Here is a 23,421-nt window from a genome sequence, read left to right on the forward strand (position 1 = left end):
GACAAGCAGTTCCGCAGGTCATGGTAGCATGACATGATTTAACTTGGGACAGCCAGGATGTCAACCAGTGGCTTCTGGTAATGACTCCTTAGTCATCCTGCATCTCACACCTTTCCAGGTGCACACAGCGGAGCATCAGCCTACAGAGCCAATCTCAAGATATTACACCTCCTGTTCCCACTGCGGGGGATCACACCTAGCAGTGCGAGGCTTTGAGAATGCAAAGCTGGCGACAGAAAAATCTGCGACTCCTGCCCCCTCTCATAGGGAGGACGCCAGTGAACAGCCAAAGGATGGAACCAAGACTCGCCTATTATCTCAAAGCTATCTTGGTTTTGGACCTTCACTCACTGCGACAACCCATCTTTTGCTGACCAAAAAGTAAAAAATTATTGCAATTGGAAATCGATCAGTTGAGTCAAAAGTTTATTACTCTTCCTTTTGATAGGGCGCTACTCGTATTGTGGCAAGCTAATCTAGGAACATTGATGGCAAAACCCATTATTGAGTCGACTTTCCATCTCTTGGCGGTTCACCATGAATGCTTCCACCTCCTACGCTGTTTTTCTAGGGACACTACTACTATGATATGAGCTTACCAATGGGATGCTCTATATCCTGTTGCTACTTTGAAATATTTCTTACAGTTGGTGGTCTCAGAGGAGCCAGGACGTCCATTTCTACAGAATTATTTAGACTATTTCCTTTTCATAGGCCCAGCAGGTATTAGACACTTTCCATCGCATGCTCAATTATTTTGTCCCTATTGCTGAGAGAAAAACAGAGGGTCCACTAACTGTCCTTACATTCTTAGGCATCCAAATTGATGCAGATTGGATGGTATTCCGTTTACCCAAACAAAAATTTACCAACTTAAAAGGCCTCCTGTACCAAGTCCTGTCTTCCAAAAAGGCTACCCTTAAACAGGTTCAGTCCCTACTAGGGCATCTCACATTTGCCAGCAGGGTGCATCCCATGGTCAGAGCATTTTGCCGCACCATTTTATAAGGATTACAAAATCTATCAAGCAGGACCTTTCAGCGTGGCACTCCTTTCTGTCAGAATTTACTGGCACCTCTTGCTGGCAGGAGCCTGAAATCCCAAATACCCATTTAGAACTCTTTACAGATGCAGCGGGCAGCACAGGCATGGGGGGGCTACTTTCAGGGTAAAGGGTTTGCTACAGCATGGCCAGAGTCATGGGAAGTGTCACCATTGCTCTGTAATCTGACTTGTCTGGAGCTCTATCCCATAGTAGCAGCGGTCGTGGTTTGGGGAGAGGAGATGAGAAAAAGACGCATAGTATTCTTGACAGACAATATTAGCGTGGTATACGTCCTGAATAGGTCTACCTCATCCTCTCTCCCAGTCCTCGCCCGACTGCACCATTTCATCCTCCGTTGCCTATAGCTAAATCTCTGGTTTATGGCAAAACATGTTCCCAGGGTACGCAATGACTCTCTGTCCAGATGACCAGTTTTCGGAGTCTAACTCCACACACTGAACATTCAGCAACTTTCTGAGAATTGTTGAACCTGATGAAGGAATCCATAGCTCCTACCTTCTTCCGATCCTATTACAGTACCTGGCTCCGATGGCTGGATGTCACAAACAAAGAACAGGGGATACGGGATCATCATAACAGAGTAATCGCCACTCTAGGTCTATTGGAGGCCATGCAGTCTCAAAAAGCTCGAAAATGTTCAGGGCTGGAAAAATCCTCCTGCACAAAAACAGACAAACGTTGACCAATTTCCCCTGCCATTTTGAATCAACTCCTACTGGCTTTCCCAGGTGTGTGTGCTGATTCTTCTGAAAAACTCATTTTTTTCCTTCTGCATTTACCCTTTTGTTTTTCAGGGCCTTTCACATTAGCGACTTAATATCACTACCGGCCGCTTTACAAGGCGGTTTACAAAAAGATGATGTCCTCCTATTTTCTGATTCCATTCTTGTTTTGCTGCCGAAATCCAAAACGGATCATCAGGGAAATGGCCATATTGTCCCGTTATACACTATTGGAGGCAGTTGCTGCCCTGTTCACAACCTCCGTCAATATCTAAATATCTGACCCCCAACGAAAGGCTCACTATTTATTCACCAGAAGATAAAAGAAAGATAGGAGGCAGCGCCTCATGTGTGGTGTTGTATAATAATTGGTACAAGGGGTAAGTAAAAACTCTTACCAGATGATGTTGTGACGAGTTGTGACTGATTTTCCCGATCAGCGTGCGGGGTGCCTGCGCTGCTGCCTCGGTTCCAGCCCCGTGCCTTGGAAGCATTCGTCGGGGAGTAGTTCGTTGCAGAAGAAGAAAGAAAGGAGAACCTTTTGGATGGCGCTGTCAGCAGGAGTCAGAAACAGGTAAGTATTGATGAAACAATACTTTTTATTTGCAGTCAACGCGTTTCAGGGGCGGAGGGCCCCCTTCATCAGGACAATATACAACATAAAACAGCGTTCACATGTGGCGGCTATTTAAATTCAGAAAAGGCGCGTGAGGGCGAACAAAGGTGGAGCTAAAACGAGGTGGGCGGGGGGTGGGTGTGTGTCTCAAACAATCGAGGGCTGTCAACGGGCATTCTGTTCATAGCCGATCACTTTAAAATATATATATAGTGGACCTAATTTCTTTTGAAAAAAGAAAAATAAATGATTGTATTCTAGGGTGCTTTGGAATATATAAAAAAGCTGCAATGGTTAGATTTGGCCGTATTTTAAAATGTTTACGGATTAGTCAGTGTAATGTTAATGCTTTTTAGAAGAGATGACTGGGCATGGAGTAGTATAAAGCATGGTGGTTATGTTAATTAATAATTAATAAATAAATAAATATATATAATAAAAGGTACAGGGAGTGGTGTACAGTACGGTAGTTATATTGATTATGGATAAGAAAAAAGTACATATACCTTAGTAGACGAATAGAACATATATATATATATATATATATGCATATACATATATAGACATATACACATATATACACATGTACATCAGCACAAAAATATATACCATCATTTATATAAATAAATAAAACAAGAGGTATAATAATGATTATATATAAAAAAAAAGAGTCCTACTGTACATAAAATTGCATGTATTAGTAAATAAAACGGTGGGATGGATGTTGGCTAATTTTTAGTATTGGTAGGGAAAAACTTCTGTTAAATAGAGGGGAGAACCCAGGAGATTGACCTCATTATAATCAAAGGGTGATGGCTGCTGATACAATGTTGTAGTTATTTTATGAAGCTGTATCGGTCGTCTATTATAGACACAGTCTCACAAATGTAGCTAGCAGAGATTTCATAGGCAGTAATGTAAAGTTGCAGATGTTTGTTACATAAAATTAGTATTAGGAATATAGGGAATATAACACTGAGGCTGCCCTTAGCCACGGTTTACTACAACATTCGTAGGAGTGTATAGATGCAGTAACCTAAAGTTTTGTAAAATGATCGCATTAAGCGACGAGGTGTTGAGAATTTTCAGAGGATGTCCTTTAAAGGAGTTTATACTAGAAAATGGTCTCATTTATTTCGTTCAGCCCTTGGGGCGCAAGGGTATCCAGTTGGTACATCCAGTAGACTTCTCGTCGCTGTAAAGTACTGAACCGATTATATGGGTTTTCTGGTATGTAATCAATTGGTGTGATCCTGATTGGATGTTTTTGTTTCTCTGGTGTGGAGGCGCAATGTCTGGAGAGGCTATGTTTTTGATAAAGTTTTTGGATGTTGTGCCTATGTTGGTTTAGCCTACAGTGTAACTCCTGGGTGGTGCGGCCCACATACTGAAGCCCGCAGCTACACTCAATTAGATAAATTACATAGCTAGATTGGCATGTCAGATGATGCTTTATCGTAAAGGTGGTCCCATTTTTATTAGACGAAAAATGTGTCCATTTATTAGTTATAATCTTACAGCATAGGCACCGACTGTTTCCACATTTGTAGCTACCTGGTTTTTTGGGTGGTAAGGGTGGGCCAGCAAGAATGGCTTTTTTGTGTTGTTTCGGCTTGCTGGGGGCAAGGAGGTTCTTAAACGTTGGGGCTCTCCTGTAGATCATTCTAGGCTTGGGGGGTAAGTGTTTTGCAAGGTATGGATCCTTTAGTAGGATATACCAGTATTTTGAAAAAATTGTGCGTATATTGTTATTGGATGTATTAAACTGGGTGACAAAGTTTATATTCATTTCTGTGTGTATCCCTTGTTTGTTTGTGGGCTGTAGACAGGTTTCCTGTGTATCGGTGATGGTTCTACTATAGGCGTTTTTTATGAGTTTCTTCGGGTAGCCTTTCTCGATAAACCGTTTTTTGAGGATTTTTGCCTGATTTTTAAAATCACTATCAAGGGTACAGTTTCGTCGGATCCGTTTGTATTGACTATATGGGATGTTTTCTAACCATTTTTTATTATGAAAACTTGAAAAATTGATATAACTGTTTGTATCAATGGATTTAAAGTATGTTTGGGTGGCCAGTTGATTGTTTTTGGTGGAGATAATGATATCTAAAAATTCGATCTCACTTTTACTGTATTTTGGGGTGAAATTAATTCCCCAACCTGTATTACTTATTTTATTACAGAATTGTAGAGCGGTATTTTCGTCCCCGTCCCATATGATAAAGATGCCACCAATATATCTTTTATAATACACGAGTTGTTGAACGCGGGGCGTGATGTTTTGTATGTGTAGCCTTTCAAATTCCCCCATAAAGAGATTTGCAAAGGATGGCGCCACTTTCGTCCCCATTGCGGTACCTCTGCGTTGATGGTATGTTACGCTATTGTAGATAAAAAAGTTGTTTTCATTCTTTTCGGATAGGAGCTGCCACCACGGCTTTTCCCTCTGTCTCAAGTACAGACTCCATTGGTCCCAGATTTACCCAGAAGTAACCCGCATACAGAATATTTGTCCTTCCCCCGTCATTCTTGATGTACATCTCAGGGGGAATGACCTGGGCTCTCAGAAGCATGTCCAATTTATATACACCATAAAAACAGATTTAGCCAGATGTTGTGCCCTAGTTAATGGCTTTCTCTGGTTTGGTTGGAAATATTTTCCAGACTACCTGGCCTGCGGCTAAAAACTATTTCGCCTTGGAGAGGTGCCGTAAAAAACAGTATATGGGCAGTCTGAGCGTTAGGTGGTTTTTCCATTAGGGTCCATTCACACTTCCGCAAATGAGTCTGCATCCGTTCCGCAATATCGGGAACGGATACGGGCCCATTCATTCTCTATGGGGCCGGAAGAGATGCAGAGAGCACACTATGTGCTCTCAACATCCGCATTTCCGGAGCGCAGCCCCAAACTTCCGGGCCGTGGCGCCGCAAAAAAAAAGAACATGTCCTATTCTTGTCCACAATTGCAGACAAGAATAGGCAGTCCTATAGGGGGTGCCGGCCGGGTGTATTATATCCGCAATACACTACGGACGTGTGAATGGACCCTTAGACATAGGGTAATTGAAAGTGGTGGTAAATCCTTAAAAAGACAGGATGGCGTCCATTTGAACCCTATAGGCCTAGGTATATTGAATATAGATTTTCAGAATGGTATTAACTGGGTTCTGGCCTCGTGGGGCCGTCTCTCAGGTTAGGTTTAATCGTCAAGTCGTTTGGTGTGGTTGTGAGGCCAGAACTTATGGAATTTGGGGAGTTAATACTGAGACGGGGTACCCCACGGGTTCATCTCTCGGTTGGAGACTCTTGGAAGTTGGGTTATAATATCGTGCCCGCAGCGGCTCACTGCGGCAGGCATATCGTTTACAGAGTTATGTGTTATTATTCAATAAAGCTGTGGCTGTGGCGCTTGTTCTTTTGGTTGCGCCACAGCTTTAGTAAAATCCATAAAGTATAATAAGTATTGTGTTTTGCTATCGCCTGTATGTAATGCACCCAATTCGGCGGTCATGCTGTACGTGAGGATGTAGCAGAGCCAGGAAGGTGCTGTGGAACACAAACTGTGAGCATTCCCAGAGTCTGTCCTGTTTATGGCCCCTCTGCTCTGTGATCTTATCACAGACATGTTTATTACAGCCAGACCAAGAGTTTAACCCCTTCTGAGCTGTCAATATGGCTGAGGTCAGTGATGTCAGCAGCAGTCACTGGTTTCATCTGTAAATGTGTGCCCTCTCCTTCCTGCACTCTGTATATAGTGACATGTGACCCCCTCCCCATACAGTGATATGTGACCACCACCATCATTGTACACTGTATATAGTGACACATGACCCCCTCCCCATACAGTGATATGTGACCCACGCCACCACGTATACTGTATATAGAGATGTGTGACCCTCTGTATGCCGTATGCAGTGATATGTGACCCCCGCCACCACGTATACTGTATATAGAGATGTGTGACCCTCTGTATACGGTATGCAGTGATATATGATCACCACCACTATTGTTTTACGGTAATACACGCTACAAAAGGCTTTCAATCATATAATTGTACCGCTGACTGGCAAATATATTTTTGGTTTGCCACTAATACACAGCAAACATGGCTTTAAAACAGATGACAGCACCGCTAAGCGGAAAATATATATTTTCTTTTTACGGTGAGACATGCCACAAAAGGCTTTCAATCATATAACTGTACCGCTGACTGGCAAATATATTTTTGCAAAGAGATGAAAATAGCAAAATCAGCGTCACTCACCAGTTGATTGTCCGCCTCAGCCCTGTGACGTCTGGATGTTTTTGCAAAGCAATAAAGAAATAAAGACAACTGCAACTGGTGAGTGCCGCTGATTCAGCTATTTTCATCTCTTTGTGGATTGGACTCTGTTTACAGTGTATTATAGCAGGCACCACCGAAAGCTGCATACTACCCCGGTTTACACACAGGACGATTTATATGCTCATTATAGCGACGTTTTGGTGTAGTGCCGCCTGAATTGCTCTTTTTGGTGAAATATATTTTTGGTTTGACACTAATACACAGCAAACATGGCTTTAGAACAGATAACAGCACCGCTGAGCGGCAAATATATTTTTTCTTTTTACGGTAAAACACGCCGCAAAAGGCTTTCAATCATATAACTGCACTGCTGACTGGCAAATATATTTTTGGTTTGCCACTAATACACAGCAAACATGGCTTTAAAACGGATAACTGCACCCAGTGGTGTATCTTGGTTTTGTGCTGCCCTAGGCGAGACTTAACTCGGGCACCCCCCTAATATAAATTTGACCCACCCCTTCCTGTCAAGGCCAAACCCCTTTCTCTCTAAACCCCACCCCTTCCTATTTGCCATCCACAGATCCCCCTCCCCTAAATAGTGCCATCCACGGATCCCCCTCCCCTAAATAGTGCCATCCATGGATCCCCCTCCCCTAAATAGTGCCATCCACGGATCCCCCACCCCTAAATAGTGCCATCCACGGATCCCCCTCCCCTAAACGGTGCCATCCACAGATCCCCCCATCTCCCCTAAACGGTGCCATCCACAGATCCCCCCCCCCCTCCCCTAAACGGTGCAATCCACAGATCCCCCCCTCCCCTAAACGGTGCCATCCACAGACTCCCCCCCCCTCCCCTAAACGGTGCCATCCACAGATCCCCCCCCTCCCCTAAACGGTGCCATCCACAGATCCCCCCCCCTCCCCTAAACGGTGCCATCCACAGACTCTCCCCCTCCCCTAAACGGTGCCATCCACAGATTCCTCCCCCCCTCCCCTAAACGGTGCCATCCACAGATCTCCCCCCCTCCCCTAAATGGTGCCATCCACAGATTCCCCCCCTCCCCTAAATGGTGCCATCCACAGATTCCTCCCCCCCTCCCCTAAACGGTGCCATCCACATATTCCCCCCCCCTCCCCTAAACGGTGCCATCCACAGATTCCCCCCCTCCCCTAAATGGTGCCATCCACAGATTCCTCCCCCCCCCCTCCCCTAAATGGTGCCATCTACAGATTCCCCCCCTCCCCTAAACGGTGCCATCCACAGATTCCTCCTCCCCCTGACGCTCACAGGAAAACATTTAAAAACAAATCAGTAACCTAAACTTTATTCATTAGTGATGTCTTTACTGTATACCTTACTCTGTCTTTCAGCTCCGGTAACAGCAGGCAGTGCGGGCGGGCGGCGCTCACTCACTGACGTCACGCGGCGGCTCCTCCCACTAGGCGGCGCAGGCGCGTGACGTCAGTGAGTGAGCGCCGCCCGCCCGCACTGCCTGCTGTTACCGGAGCTGAAAGACAGAGTAAGGTATACAGTAAAGACATCACTAATGAATAAAGTTTAGGTTACTGATTCGTTTTTAAATGTTTTCCTGTGAGCGGCGGGGCCCTGTATATTCTAACCCCCAGGCAAGCGTCCCTGTCACCATGGGAACGCCTGGGGGTTAGAATATACCATCGGATCTTCTGAGTATACCGGAGGCAGATGAGACTGATGGGACAAGGGGCAAACAAGGCATTTTGCCGCCCCATTGGCAAGTGCCGCCCTAGGCAAATGCCTTGTTTGCCTCGTGATAGATACGCCACTGACTGCACCGCTGACCGGCAAATATATTCTACTTTTGGCACTAATACACGACAAATAGGGCTGTAATTTTAGCACTTCACACACATTTTTCCCACTAATAAAAGCCAAAAATACTTTAGAACCTATAACTGCACCAGGGCAAATAAGACTTGTAATAAACCCTGTTAATGGTTGTTTCAAACAGCACTTGCACCCTAATAAGAACGGTTTGCTGGAATTACAGAGCTGTATAATGGTAATTTGGATCCCCAAGCAGTGCAGCAAGGTGTAATAGGATTGCTCTTATTACCCAGGCTGTAACCTCCCCTACTGAACCCTGTTCAACATAAATTCTGTGGAATGATTCCTCCCTATCCTTTCCCTGCACCTTTAATAATCTTTTCCTGCATTAGTAAATTGTTTTTTGCTTTTTTTTTCGCACAAAGAAGCTTTTTCTAACACTGTCCCTAGCGCCTGCAGATGTCTCTCCCTGCACTAAGTACACTGGTAAATGGCAGAATCTAAGATGGCTGCCGCTATTTATAGGGCTGTGACATCACAGGGCTGGCTGCTGATTGGCTGCATGCATAGCATTATGGGTGATCCCGCCTTACCAGAGATCCTTTCTCCATGTCCTCACATGTGCAGCAGCCATTTTAGAAAAAAATGTGATTCGTTACCACGAAGTGCGAGGAAATTCAGCTTCGGTGCGAATCAAATTTTTCCTGAAATTTGGATTGAATTCCACTTCGTCAGCTTCAATTCACTCATCTCTATTCATGACCTATCATCAAGACAGGCCGTCAATATCAAAATCATGGATCACCGCTTTAAGATTATATGCTGTAAACAACGCTTTTTGTTACTGGGACTATACCATGTTATTTGTCTTCACAGTTGTACAATTTTATACCATCAATTCTACATTACCTTCCGGGACCTCATCATAAGCTGACAGAGAACTACCAAGCACAGCTGGACTACGCAGAAGCTTTAGTGCGGGAGCATGAGGATACACTGGACCCTTCTTCCCCCCGAGACTATATTGATGCCTTTCTCATAAAGATGCAACAGGTTTGAATTAAATGACAGCCACTATGCCGATAAAACACATAAGAAATATTCAACAATAGTAGCAAAAGTAACTAGAAAAGCTAAAATTTCGGGGGAAATTGTGTGAAGTGTTCTTGCCTCCACCAGTAGTCTACAACTGAAGTGGGTGGAGTAACTGGGTGGAGTGGCTTGAGTAACTGTTGTATGGTTGGCGTGGAAGTAGGAACTGTGGAAAGGTTGGACTGGGCAGAGTAACTTTATGGAGTGGGCAGAGTAACTGTGTGGAGTGTTTGGAGTGAGTAAAGATAGTAAACATTACACTAACCAATTGATTGATCAAATTTAAAAAGTGCACATCGCAAGCTTGATAGAGTGAAAAAATGCATTTCAACTTTTATTTATTTATATAGCACATTTAATTGCAATGTTATTGCCCAAAGTACTTCACAGTTACATTAAAACATAAATTTATAAAAAACATTAGCAGCCGATTTGTGTAGGTGGGCTTGAAAATGAGGGACTGGTGGCAGTTTAGAAATCATGTCCTGATTTTTCAGCTCACACTCTAGCTTTTATCACTCTGCTGGCTGCTCACACACCTGGGTTCCTATGGCAACTCACTCTACAGCAAGGGCAGAGAGGAGCAGTTAACAACAAACTGCTCCAACTTGCTCACTTCACTGGCGGTTGCCATCTTCAAACGGTTGTAGTTTAAAAATTATACATCCTACAGTGAAGAGCTTTATATTGTGAGAATCACAAGACCCAGACCTACATTTTGATGCATAGTATGTCTCTGAAATATTACAAATAAAGGCACAGTCTCAGTTTAGAAATTGCCCTTCAAATTTGAGGTGGCTAGAGTGGAGTTTCAATGAATGTCATTGGGCGGCGTGAGTTGCAAACAAATGGTCATATTGTGAAAACTATCAGGACTTTTTTTAGTGGTAGCAGGGATAGCTGAACATTTTGATATAAGATTTGTGTCGGTGGGCTTGAAAATGAGGGAGTGGTGGCAGTTTAGAAATCATGTCCTGATTTTTCAGCTCCCACTCTAGCTTTTGTCATCTTCCACTCTAGTTTTGAATATTCTGCCATTCATTCCTATGGGACCAATTTCGCCACAAAAACGCTGATATTTTGTGAACCATTCGGCGAAAATTTTCACAAAGTAATAGCACACCAATTGGGAACAATCCGCACGTTTCAGTATATTACTGTCTATGTAGTGTAAAAACTGTGGGTTGGAGTGGGTGGTAAATTTGGCTATAGTAATAAGAATAGATATGTGAGATAACAGTAAGTGGTCTTACCATGCAAGAAAACTTAATAAAAAAACATACAGAGTAAACCTGGACAGAATTAGATATCTAATTTTTCTTAGCAGATTCACTTCTGTTCAGACAGTGGTTATACTCATGCTTGTTAGAAATATCTATTTTACTTTTCCTAAATTTGCTCTTAACAACTTGCGTGGTTGGATAGTATTGGTGATCTATCCTCAGAATAGGTCTTCAATATCAGATCGGCAGTGGTACTCCTGCCAACACACTTGCCAATCGGTTGTTTATTGAGATAGCAGCACTTGTGTAAGCGCCACTTCCTCTTCAAAATTACCTACATGTCGTCTTGCTTTGTAGAGGCGGTGTATTGTAATTACAGCTGCTCATACCATTCAACACCCAATTCCTTTGTTCTACCAGGTAATAAGTTGATGCCAGCGCTATCTGCGATTTTCTTCTTCTCTCTCCCTTTTGATAACACATAAGCTTGGCTGATAGCATCGTAAAAAAAAATCTTGGGCCGACCAGAGGACATTATCCTGAGAGCCTGTGTATATAGGAGCTTAAAGGCCCTGTTTTATTAGCGGTTTGTTATTGTCAGAGCTTGGGCCCACTGAAGAATCCAATGGTAGTCTGGTAGACCAATCCTACCCTGCTGGCCAACAACTGTTGAAGATGTAAGGGCACTCTAATGGTCATCAGAACTTACACAAAGCACTATCCTGTGCTATAACCAGTAAAACATGTGATATCCAAGCATGCCCAAAAAATGTATTCTACCAATTTTATATGCATTCATGCCAATATAACCCCCTCTATATAAAGTCCGAGGCAGTCAAGCATGTGTGCTGCCACTATGTCCATCTCTGTGGAACTGCTGGAAATCGATAAGTGGTATACTTATCTTCTTTTAGGCAGTGCCATAGAGATGAATGTATTTCAAGACTGGTGGAAGTCTCAGTGGTCGGACCCCGACTAATCAGACTAAAGGCATGGGTACATTTAAATCTTGGCACAACCCTTACAGAGTCCTTGCCTATAAGATAAAAGTTGTACCAAGATTCCCTATTGTATAAGAGCACACTCCAGTACCTATCCTCATCCGGCATTTCCAGCACCAGAGCTACTACAGGACAGCTGGTCCATGGAATTTCAGGGTGTCAGATCCCCGCCAGATATTGATGGCCTGTCCTGACAATAGGCCATCAATAGTAAAGTCCTGGACTACCCGTTTTAAGGTGGAGTCAGAAGTATTAGCAGATGTCTGAATGAATATTTGACAACAGAGATTTGAAGTGTTCAATCAGCTTTACTATGGGCCTATGATAATATTTAGAGATGAGCGAATTTTTTAAAAATTCAATTCGCCGGTTCGCCGAATTTTTTTGAAAAAATGTGGTTCGATCCGAATTTACTTGCGGTGCATCTCGTTAAAAAACGGCTATTTCCGGGCTGCAGAGAGCCTTTATAGTGGTATAGAACACTGTGCCTTGCAGTACCATGCATAGTAAGTCTGCTCTGGTAGTGAAATAATACTTTGAGTCTGTATGACATGCAGATGACAGGCGTCGCTCTTAGAATCAGTGCACACTTCACTTATTTGGGCGGTCATGGGGCAAAAACTGACCAAATAACTGTATGAACTCAGCCTTACAGGTCGATGTTAGCGCCAAGAAGAAGAAGTGCACACCTTTTACACCCTCGTCAGCTGATTCCACATAGATGTCTACAGAACCTGTTCTATTAAAAGCTTATACAAGTAGAGCCCCCCGACAGAGTGGAGAGGATGAAAGCAGTAAGTTTGTGTTGACGTCACTGATTATTTTGCCCTTCCTCTGATCCGTCAGAACTAGGGATGAGCGAATCAACTTCGGATGAAACAACCAAATTCGATTCGCATAAAACTTCGTTTCAATACTGTACGGAGCTCTGATGAGCCAATAATTCGCATAATAATTTCAGAAATTGATTTACACTGTAAAAAAAAACATTCCAAGGTGCATCCCTAGTCAGAACAATAACCCCCAAAAAACGGATCTGTCAGAACAATAACCCCCAAAATACTGACCCAACACTACGCACTGACTGACTGCTACTGCCGCTGCCTCCGTGAACCTGTGCACTACTACTTTCCAGGCAGATAAGCTCCTGTGAAGCGAGTGGTCTACCCCTGGCACATTTGGCTACTGACCTCCCACTTCTGCCACCCTGCTGACTCCCGGCCATGCTAGCGATTTGCTGGCTCCGCCGCTGCCTCACGGGCAAGCTGCCACCCTCTTCTCCCGTTGATGAAGCCCCTTCGTCACCTGGCTCCCAAGTGCGATCAGCTACATCATCATTGAGTACTGTCTGCACGTCACTGATGTCCTCCTCAACCTTCTCTGGGTCAGGAGCATCATCACACGCAACACCTGCTCCCACGCCACTCTCCTCATCACTACTTGCCCGCCTAGCGGAGGAAGTGGTGGATGTCTCCTCCACATGTTGGCTGGCCAGTATCTGCTGACAGCAACTCTAGTAGCTCGTCCGCACTGAATAGTGGGGCTGAGCACACAGCATATAATACTTCTCTGGCTGAGGGAACAGAAAAGGACAGAGGCAGGTTGAGGACAGGTGAGGGCACAGGGCCTGCTCTCGAGCCACGCCAACTAAGGGTTGTGTCTGACGAACCCACGACTCTTGGCTGGGGGTGTCTGATGTCACTTGGGACGAAGTGGATGACCGAGTCAACCATTCAAGAACCGCTGGGTTGCTGGTCAAGACACGACTGCTAGCTGACACTGGGAGCTCAGGCCTCTGAAAGTGACCCCTGCTGTCATGCCCCATTACTCTGCTGTGACCTGTGCCTGCGCCAGAAACATTTAGGCCTCTACCACTCCCCTGTGCAGGGCCTGGCACTTCTCTGTCTGACATACTGTTAGATCAAATAAATAAATAAAAAGGAAATGAAAACACCCCAAAAAATTCTGTCATTTTCTCACAACGGCTAATAAGCCCTTTTTTTTAACCACTAATACATGCCAAAAAGGGCTTTAGAACATATAACTGCACCGCTCACCGGTAAATATATTTTTTCTTTTTCCGCTAATACACGCCACAAAAGGCTTTAGAATATATAACTGCACAGCTGATCGGCAAATATATTTTACTTTTGCCACTTATACATGACAAAAATGGTCGTAATTTTAGCACTTCACTACACAACGTCTAACAATCCCTTTTTTCCCACTAATACAAGCCCAAAAATGCTTTAGAACATATAACTGCACCGCACAAGGGCAAATAAGACATATTTCCTAGTAATAAACCCTGTTAATGGTTGTTTCAAACAGGACTTGCACCCTAATAACAAAGGTTTGCTGGAATTACAGAGCAGTATAATGGTAATTTGGATCCCCAGTCAGTGCAGCAAGGTGTAATAGGATTGTTCCTATTACCCAGGCTGTAACCCTGTTCAACAAAAATACTGTGGAATAATACCTCCCTATCCTTTCCCTACACCTTGAATAATCTTGCCCTGCACTTGTAAATTGTTTTTTTAGCACAAAGAAGTATTTTCTAACACTGTCCCTAGCGCCTGCTGACGCCTCTCCCTGCACTAAGTACACTGGTAAATGGCAGAATCTAAGATGGCTGAAGCTATTTATATGGCTATGACATCACAGGGCTGCATGCATGGCATTATGTGTGATCCTGCCTAACCAGAGCTCCTTTCTCCATGCCCTCACATGTTCAGCAGGCATTTTAGGAAAAAATGCGATCCGTTACCACGAAACGTGAGGAAATTCAGATTCGGTGCGAATCAAATTTTATCCTGAAATTCGGATCGAATTCCACTTCGTCAACTTCACTCATCTCTAATAATATTCATTAACGTATATAATATAACTGTATATACCTTATTTCTCTTTTTTTCTTTCAGGAAAGAAAGAACCCGCATTCAGAATTCAACTTGCCAAATTTACTTTCCTCAACGCTAGATATATTTTTTGCGGGGCAGGAAACCACTAGCAGTACTCTTGGATATAGTCTGCTAATCCTAATGAAGTATCCACATATCAAAAGTAAGGATTCTGACAAAAAGCAATCATGAAGACCGGCACAAAGTGTAAATATACAATTATTTCCAAAAAATATAACACACTAAGAAGGAGTTGTTGGGATAAAAGTTTCTTCGTGTGAATGTAATGCTGATACCTGTAAGTGATTACAATATTAGAGGGTAAGGGGAAGATTATGGGAGAAAACTGTACAATAGAAAGGAGGACCTTTTGGGCCCTCTCTAGCCTGGATACAAAATGAGGTACGGCCTCTAGCCTGCATACAAGATGGGATACGGTTGGGCATGGAGGTATACAGGTTCCATATGGTATGCTGCTGAACATTTGCCCACAGATGTTGCAGCTGGGCCTGTAGATCCTGCACACTCGTAGGTTGCCGAACCTGGCAATACTGATTGACTTAGAGGAGCTGACTGGCAGGACTGCTCCTACAATACTTCACTTCAAATGTCTTCTTTAGCATGATACCTGGTACAGTATAAAGCTTCTCAAATTTATGTTCAGGGATTGCATAGTGGACACTCCTAGCAACTTAATTGGCAATCATATAGATTTATGCTAGGGGAGCATTTAGTGTCAGGTTTATAAAAAAAAACATAAAAAATCAAAAACATACCTTCAGACCAACAACCTTATTCCTGGAGTCATTTTCTTAGTACAAATAACATAGTCAACGTGGCAGCTCCGACCAGCACCTACACTATGCATATTGTAAGCAGTCATTGATAGAATGCACAGAAGATTGCATAATTATCCTTCCGCTTGTCCTCAGAAAAGGTCAAAGCTGAGTTAGAGAATGTGATTGGCAGAACACGAAGACCTTGTATGGAGGATCGAGCCAAAATGCCTTACACTGAAGCTGTCACCCATGAAATTATGAGATTCATTGACTTCTTACCTCTTGGTGCCCCCCATGCTGTGACAGAGGACACTATTTTCAGGGGTTACATGCTACCTAAGGTATTAAAGGGAACTTATTTGATAGGTCATGCTGCTTAATATACATGAGTGACTTTGACATTTTTTGGTCTACAGGGTACAGTCATCGTTCCTGTTTTACATTCCGTATTATATGACCCAACTGTGTTCAAAGAGCCCTATGTGTTTGATCCTGAACATTTTCTCGACCAGAATGGGTTGTTTAAGAAACATGAAGGTTTCATGGCTTTCTCTGCAGGTTGGTGCCCTTACGTATTTAACAAGTGGAGTAGCACCAAATTTATGAAACCATTTTCCACGTCTACAACTATTGTTAAAGCCATTAAATGGGGTTGTCCAGGATTTTGACACTGATTGCTTACCCTCAGGATAGACCCACAATATCAAATCTGTGGGGTCTGACACCCTATACTCCCTGCTTATCAGCTGTTTCGGGGTAGCTGCGGCACCTGAACCAATCAGCTCTGTCCATTGTGTAGTGGACAGAGCTGGTTAGTGAAGCACTGCTGTCATTGAAGTGAATTGGAGTAGCCCTGAATTCTACTAGCTGTTGTCCCACCATAAGAATTTATCACTCAGCCAAGAGTCAGTGAGTTCGTCAGACACAACCCTTGGTTGGCATAGCCCAAGAGCAGGCCCTGTGCCCTCACCTGTCCTCAACCTGCCTCTGTCCTTTTCTGTTTCCTCCGCCAGAGAAGTATTATATGCTGTGGGCTCAGCACCACTATTCAGCGAAGAAGATCTACTAGAGGACAGTCAGCAGATACTGTCCAGCCAACATGTGGAGGAGACATCTGCTGCTTCCTCCGCTAGGCGGGCAAGTAGTGATGAGGAGAATGGCATGGGAGCTGGTGTTGCGAGCGGTCAGGCTCCTAACCCAAAGACCGTTGAGGAGGACATCAGTGATGTGCAGACAGTACTCGATGATGATGTAGCTGATCGCACTTGGGAGCCGGGTGACGAAGGGGCTTCATCATCAGGATAAGAGGGTGGCAGGCTGGCAGCTTGCTTGTGAGGAACCAGCAAGTCGCTAGCATGGCCAGGAGTCAGCAGGGTGGCAGCAGTGGGTGGTAGGTAGCCAAATGTGCCAGGGATAGACCATCAGCTTTGCAGGAGCCTACCTGCCCGGAAAGTAGTGGTGCATGGGTTCACAGAGGTAGCGGAGGTAGCAGTCAGTCAGTGCGTAGTGTTGGGGGTAAAATCACCTACTCGGCGGTGTGGCAGTTTTTTGTTAAGCAGCCGGAGGAGGTGAACATGACCATATGTAGATAATGTGTGCAGAAGGTGAAGCGTGGCCAGGGTGCCAATGTTGGCACCACGGCCCTGCATCAACATATGCAGAGTCACCATAAAGTGGCTTGGGAGAACCGCAGCTCCGATGTGGTGGTCCAGCCTGCCGCAGCAACCGCTGCATCACCCAGAGGCACGCACCCGGTTTAAGACAGTCAAGGCTCCTCCACCTCAACAAAAGGGAGCTGTCTGTCCTTTCCATCATCTGCTGGTCCTGATGTTCCTGATCCTCCTCATCAGTCATTCCGTCAGCAATCGATCAGTGAAGTGATTGCCAAGAGACAACAGTATGCGTGGACTCATCCAACGGTGCAGAAGCTGAATGTGCTCCTGGCCAAGTTGCTGGTGCTGCAGTCCCTCCCTTTCCAAGTGGTGGACTCTGCACCTTTCAGAGAACTGATGGCTTGTGCCAAGCCGAGGTGGAGAGTCCCAAGCCGTCATTTCTTTGTGTGAGACAGTGACAGGTCTCACGCAGGGTAGAGGCAAGGAAGGGGTGGATAGTTCGGTCCACACCCCTATTCTACCACAGGTGAGACCAGCTGGAGGTAATCAGGCTGGCACAAAGCACCTCCCAGGGTGTCAGCAAGGGGGGATGTGTTACCTGTAGACAGAGGCCTCAAGGCTCTGTGTGGTCCAAGCCAGGAGGGCTGAGAGACCACTATTCCCCAAAAGGTACTGGAATTGCCACAGCCTGGAGGCTGCTGTATTGAGGTTGGCTGAGGAAAGCCGCATATGATGTCCATGTGTGTACTGTGCTCTATGAGTGAGGTAGGGACGTATTTTGTTTAGGTAGCGCCTAGACGGGCAGGAGTTTATTTGCATGTTTTTCTTTATGCTGTGTGCCACAATAAATGCACAGTTTGGACATGAAAATCCGTTGTCTAGTGAGATATCTGTGAGTGTGACCCCCTGAAAAGAGACGACTACCCTACATTTTCCAAAAAGGCAGTACCAGCCCTGCACAAATATGTAGAACAGAAGGTGGGCCAGTTCTTGAGCCTGTCGGTGTCTGCCAAAGTGCACGGCAGCACCGACATGTGGAGCTGTAACTACAGTCAGGGACAATACATGTCCTTTACGGCCCACTGGGTGAATGTGGTTCCGGCACAGTCACACCAGCAACTTGGACAGGTGAGGCCGCTTCCGCCTCCACGTTGTCACGCGGTTGGTCCCGCAACAATGTCCGCCTCTGCCTCCTCATCCTCCACCGTGTCCTCAGCCTCCACTGCAGGGAGAAATCACAGTGCCTCTCCAGCATACCACTTGTGCAGGGCACGGCGGTGTCACGCTGTTCTGCAGCTCGTTTGCCTGGGAGAAATGGAGTCACACAGAGGAGGAACTGCTCTGTGTCCTTCATCAAGAAATCGAATCCTGGCTTTCTCCTCAACTACTGAAAATCGAAACCATGGTGACCGACAATGGGAAGAAAATGGTGTTGGTGCTGCATCAAGGAGGGCTGAGCCATGCGCCCTGCATGGCACACATGTTCAATCTGGTTGTCAAGAGGTTCCTGAAGACTTCCACCCATCTGCAAGACATACTAAAAATGGCCAGGAAACTTTGCATGCACTTAATCCACTCGTACACTGCAAAGCACACCCTCCTTGAGTTGCAGAACGGGGTCCCCCAACATAGGCTGATACGCGATGTTTCCACCCATTGGAATTCCACCCTCCATATGTTGGACCGACTATACGAACAGAGAAACGCCATGAACGATTTCTTGATGATCCAAGCTGACAGGAGTTATCCCCCTGTGTAACTTCAACATCAGCCAGTGGCAGCTCATGCGTGACACCTGCCGTTTGTTCAGGCCCTTTGAGGAGGCCACGTTATTTCTCAGTCACCAGGACTACGGAATTAACAACGTCATTCCACTGCTTCTGCGTCCTGGAACAGATGCTGGTAAATCTGGCTGGTCAGGGCACTGGAGACATGGTGCCTAGATCTCACGGCCACATGAGCCCTCTGGGGATTGAACTGGAGGAGGAGGAGGAGGACATTGGAGCACAAGCAATGTGTTGCGAAATGGATGGTTTTTCTACACAGGTAACAGGATAGGAGGAGCAGCAGCAGCCAGAGGAGCTACAGGGCGATGAGGAAGATGAGGCAGAGGACCCAGACACACCGTGGCAGTATGCAGTGGAGATGGAGGCAGGGAGTCCCTCCGAATGATTTGCACAAATAGCTGGATGCATGCTCACTTGCTTGAGTAGTGACAGCCGAATTGTCAGCATTCGGAAGAGGGATGACTTTTGGCTCTTCACCTTGTTGAACCCTCGCTACCAGTCCAAAATGGGGGCCTTCTTTACACCCGCTGAGAGGGAGGACAAACTGAACTACTATAGAGACATCCTATGTAGTCAGTTGGCCGCTGCCTATCTGCGCCATCATCCATCCTCTCGCAGGTTTGATCGGGGGCGCCCTCTGCGCTCACGTTCTTCTGCCATGGCTGCTGTGGCAGGGTGGGAGGGTAGGAGCAGTTCCAGCTCCATCAGCAGCAATTTGAGTCTAGAGTCGCTGATGAGCAGCTTTCTTCACCTGCCTAGTGAAGAAGCTACTCACCAGCAGCAGCAGCTAGACCTGGAGCAGGACCTGAACCAGCAGGTGGTGGCATACTTGGAAAGCACCCTACCGCCCCACATTGAAGATCCACTGGACTGCCCAGTAGTCCAAACTGGATTTGTCACCGCAACTAGCAGAGTTTGTCCTGGAAAAGCTGTCCTGCCCGGCCAGTAGTGTGGCATCAGAGCGGATGTTTAGTGCGGTGGGGGCCATAGTTACCCCAAGAAGAACTTGCCTGTCCACCCAAAATGTGGAGAGAATGACCTTTTTCAAGATAAATCAGACAGGATTTCCACCCACCAATGCCTGATTCATCAGACTAGATCATCCATGGTGTCACACAAAAGAGACCGGTTTCTTCTGGCTACCTGCCTCAGCTACTATTCTGATGCTGCCACCCGCCTGATGCCACACATCTGATGCCAAGTGCTCCTTCTTTCACCCATCATCTTCAGCGGATACTGGTATTGCCAGCCACCTCCATACTATGTCACCTTGCCACTCTGTGGCCACCCCATGCTGCTGCCACCTCCACACTATGTCACCTTGCCACTCTGGGGCCTCCTCCTGATGCTTCTGATGCCGCCACCTCCACACACTGTCATTGTACCACTCTGTGGCCTCCTGATGCTGCTGCTGCTACCTCCGCACTGTCATTCTGCGACTGTGGCCTCCTGATGCTGCTGCCACCTCCACAATATGTCACCTTGCCACTCTGTGGCCTCCTCCTGATGCTGCTGCTGCCGCCATCTCCACACTCTGTCATTGTGCCACTCTGTGTCCTCCTGATATTGCCGCCACCTCCAGACTCTGTCAGTGGGCCACTCTGTGTTCTCCTCATGCTGCTTCCACCTCACCACTATGTCATAGGGCCACTCTGTGGACTTCTCATTCTGTTCCCACCCTCCCCACTTCATGACTGGGCCACTATTTTGCCTTTCGGCCTGGCTGACATCGTCATTTATTTGACCCTTTTTCTGATCTTTTAGAAAGAAGGAAAATTGAGACTCCCAATGGATCCTGTCTGTGTAGCAGCTTTAAGGCCTCTATGGTCCCATCAGAATTGGCTTGGGATTTGGTAGCCAAAAGCAGGAGTGGGTACAAAACACAGAAGAAATGAAAATATTCCATTCACGTGTCATCTCGGTTTTGGCTCCACTCCCTGCATTAGCAATACTGATGGATTACTGACCAAATGCTGAACGAGTGAAGGCGGATGCTCAACAGACAGAATCTGTTTTTTGGGGGTTATTGTTCTGACGGATCAGAACAATAACCCCCAAAAATAATCAGTGATGTCAACACAAACTTACTGCTGACATCCTTTCCACTCTGTTAGGGGGGCTCTGCTTGTATAAGCGTTTAATAGAACAGGTTCTGTAGACATCTATGTGGTATCAGCTGACGACGGTATAAAAGGAGTGCGCTTCTTATTGGCGCTAACATCGATCTGTAAGGCTGAGTTCATAGTTGGGTAATTTGGTCAGTTTTGGCCCTGTGACTGCCCAAATAAGTGAAGTGTGCAGTGATTCTAAGAGCGACGCCTGTCATCTGCATGTCATACGGATTTACAGTATTATTTCACTACCACAGACTCCCTATGCGTGTAACTGCAAGGCACAGTGTTCTACACCACTAGAAAGGCTCTCTGCAGCCAGGAAATAGCAGTTTTTTAACTCGATTCGCCGCAAATAAATTCGGACCTAACCCAATTTTTTCACAAAAATTCTGCGAACTGACGAATCGAATTTTAAAAAAATCCACTCATCTCTACAGACAACCCCTTTACACATTTCATTTAATTCATTTTTGGTGAAGAACGGAGTGGTCCCAGTAGATAAAACTGATGGGTTCAGTGAGTTTTGTTTAATGTGTATGGAACTCTTTACACATGGTCTGTTGAAAGACTGTGGCCCTGATTTATCTAGACCAGCATGTGCTACATTGGTCTTTATGGTCCCTGCTCCACCAAAAAAGGCATTACTTTATGACAAGCTGCACGCCTTGTCATAAATTAAATGCCTCCTCCGGTCATGCATCAGCCAGAAATCTACTTCAGCTTGCAGCTGATATAGAGGTAAGTCATCATTTATGCCAGTTTTTAGCATAAATAATTATGTGCTGGGACTGATGGCCCTGTCCATGCATTGCCCTCACAATGCCCCCTTCTTCGGAGACTGGCGAGGTTGGCTTGAAAACACCTTTTATGATTACCGTAGGTTTATTCACAATGGTGTTTAAAAAGTCGCGAAACCAAGTTTTGAAACACTTTTTTTTTTACACTCAAAGCAAGGCATAAGGAGTTGGTCTATCGCCCAGTATATTCCTGAAGAGATGTTACCCTAGCCACAGAATCAGTGGTGTCCTAGTTTCTGGACCTACACCTATATTTACAATTATGCACGCCCTCAGGTGCCAACGTCTGTGTATGACCAATATCTCTGATCCTACTATAGCTACACCTCTGGTCGAAGTTTAACTATCCTTACATTGTTCTTCTTGCCTCCCTCTAGGAAAGAGAGCCTGTCCCGGTGAAGGCTTGGCACGTGTGGAGCTATTCCTATACCTGACATCCATCCTTCAGAAGTTTGATATACGCTCTGATATACCTCCAGAAGACATAGACCTCTCCCCTGAATATAGCGGCTTTGGAAAAATGGCTCCAACCTTCCAAATGAGATTTTCCCCTATAATAGAAACCGAGTAAAGTTCCTAAAATTTAGGTTTTATTTTTTTCACGACAATGCACAGAATTTTTCGATACCTCACTTTTTTATTTTAGGATTAGAAATGTATGTTATTGTATTTTTATGTCCATGTCTAATAATCTAGAGATTTATCATGACAAGATTTTTAAAGAATATTTAAAATCAGTTTTGCAAGAGTTTACAGTACTGTCATTTGTGGCAGTCTAACACTTCTCTCTTGAGATGATTCTCCACTTTCTACACCAACCCCCTACTGGAGTAAGATACCAACAATATTTGCACCTTTTTAAAAAGTCGCAATCGATAAATGTGGTGTAAAACAGCTCAAAAGTCTAACCAAACTTTTCCACTCAATTTTTAAAACAGGAATAAAGTCGAATTTGAACAGATGTTCTGGACAATTATCTGTAATGATTGTTTCTGATAATCTGTCCTTATAAACGTGCCGCATATCACCCGAACAAGCAAAACGCTCATTCATCCGGTGAAAAGATCTGAGGTGCAGACTCCTCAATCATCATTCCTGGACAGTAGATTATGATGTCTAAACAGAACTTTGCCGCTCAGGAACAATTATTTTGTAGCAGCAGCCATCACTCATCATGCTGGGGAGGTGATCGCTGTACGGAAATGCCATGCTTCACCTCCACTTAACGAGCAGCCAATTGTTGGGAAGGAACGCTTCCTTCCTGAAAATTGGCTGCTCCTCGCAGCAGCTAAATGCACTGTAAGGCCTCTTTTACATGAACGATCTGGATTGGCTCAGGATGCGTTCAGGGTGCATTCAGTGAAACTCGCACCATTTTGCAAGCAAGTTCAGTCAGTTTTGTCTGCGATTGCGTTCCGTTGTTCAGTTTTTACCATGCGGGTGCAATGCGTTTTGACGTGTTTTTCACACGCGTGAAAAAAAACGGAAGGTTTACAAACAACATCTCCTAGCAACCATCAGTGAAAAAAGCATTGCACCCGGACTGCACTCGGATGCAATGCATTTTTCACTGAAGCCCCCTTTCTATGGGACCAGGGCTGTGTGAAAAATGTAGAA

The 23,421-nt window shown here is 45.1% G+C and overlaps 1 protein-coding gene across 1 annotated transcript in view; it reads left to right on the forward strand.

Annotated features, from left to right (window-relative positions):
• LOC122946054 (cytochrome P450 2G1-like) overlaps window positions 1-22,494 on the forward strand; it is a 38,620-nt gene extending 16,126 nt beyond the window's left edge. The window contains exons 5-9 of the mRNA XM_044305357.1: window positions 9,375-9,551; window positions 14,736-14,877; window positions 15,647-15,834; window positions 15,910-16,051; window positions 22,182-22,494. Coding sequence (XP_044161292.1) covers window positions 9,375-9,551; window positions 14,736-14,877; window positions 15,647-15,834; window positions 15,910-16,051; window positions 22,182-22,375 — 843 coding nt within the window. The 3' untranslated portion in view covers window positions 22,376-22,494. The remainder of the gene's footprint in view (window positions 1-9,374; window positions 9,552-14,735; window positions 14,878-15,646; window positions 15,835-15,909; window positions 16,052-22,181) is intronic.
• The last annotated feature ends 927 nt before the right edge of the window (window positions 22,495-23,421 follow it).

Source organism: Bufo gargarizans, chromosome 9, assembly GCF_014858855.1.
Source record: "Bufo gargarizans isolate SCDJY-AF-19 chromosome 9, ASM1485885v1, whole genome shotgun sequence".
NCBI classification, from domain to species: Eukaryota; Metazoa; Chordata; class Amphibia; order Anura; family Bufonidae; genus Bufo; species Bufo gargarizans.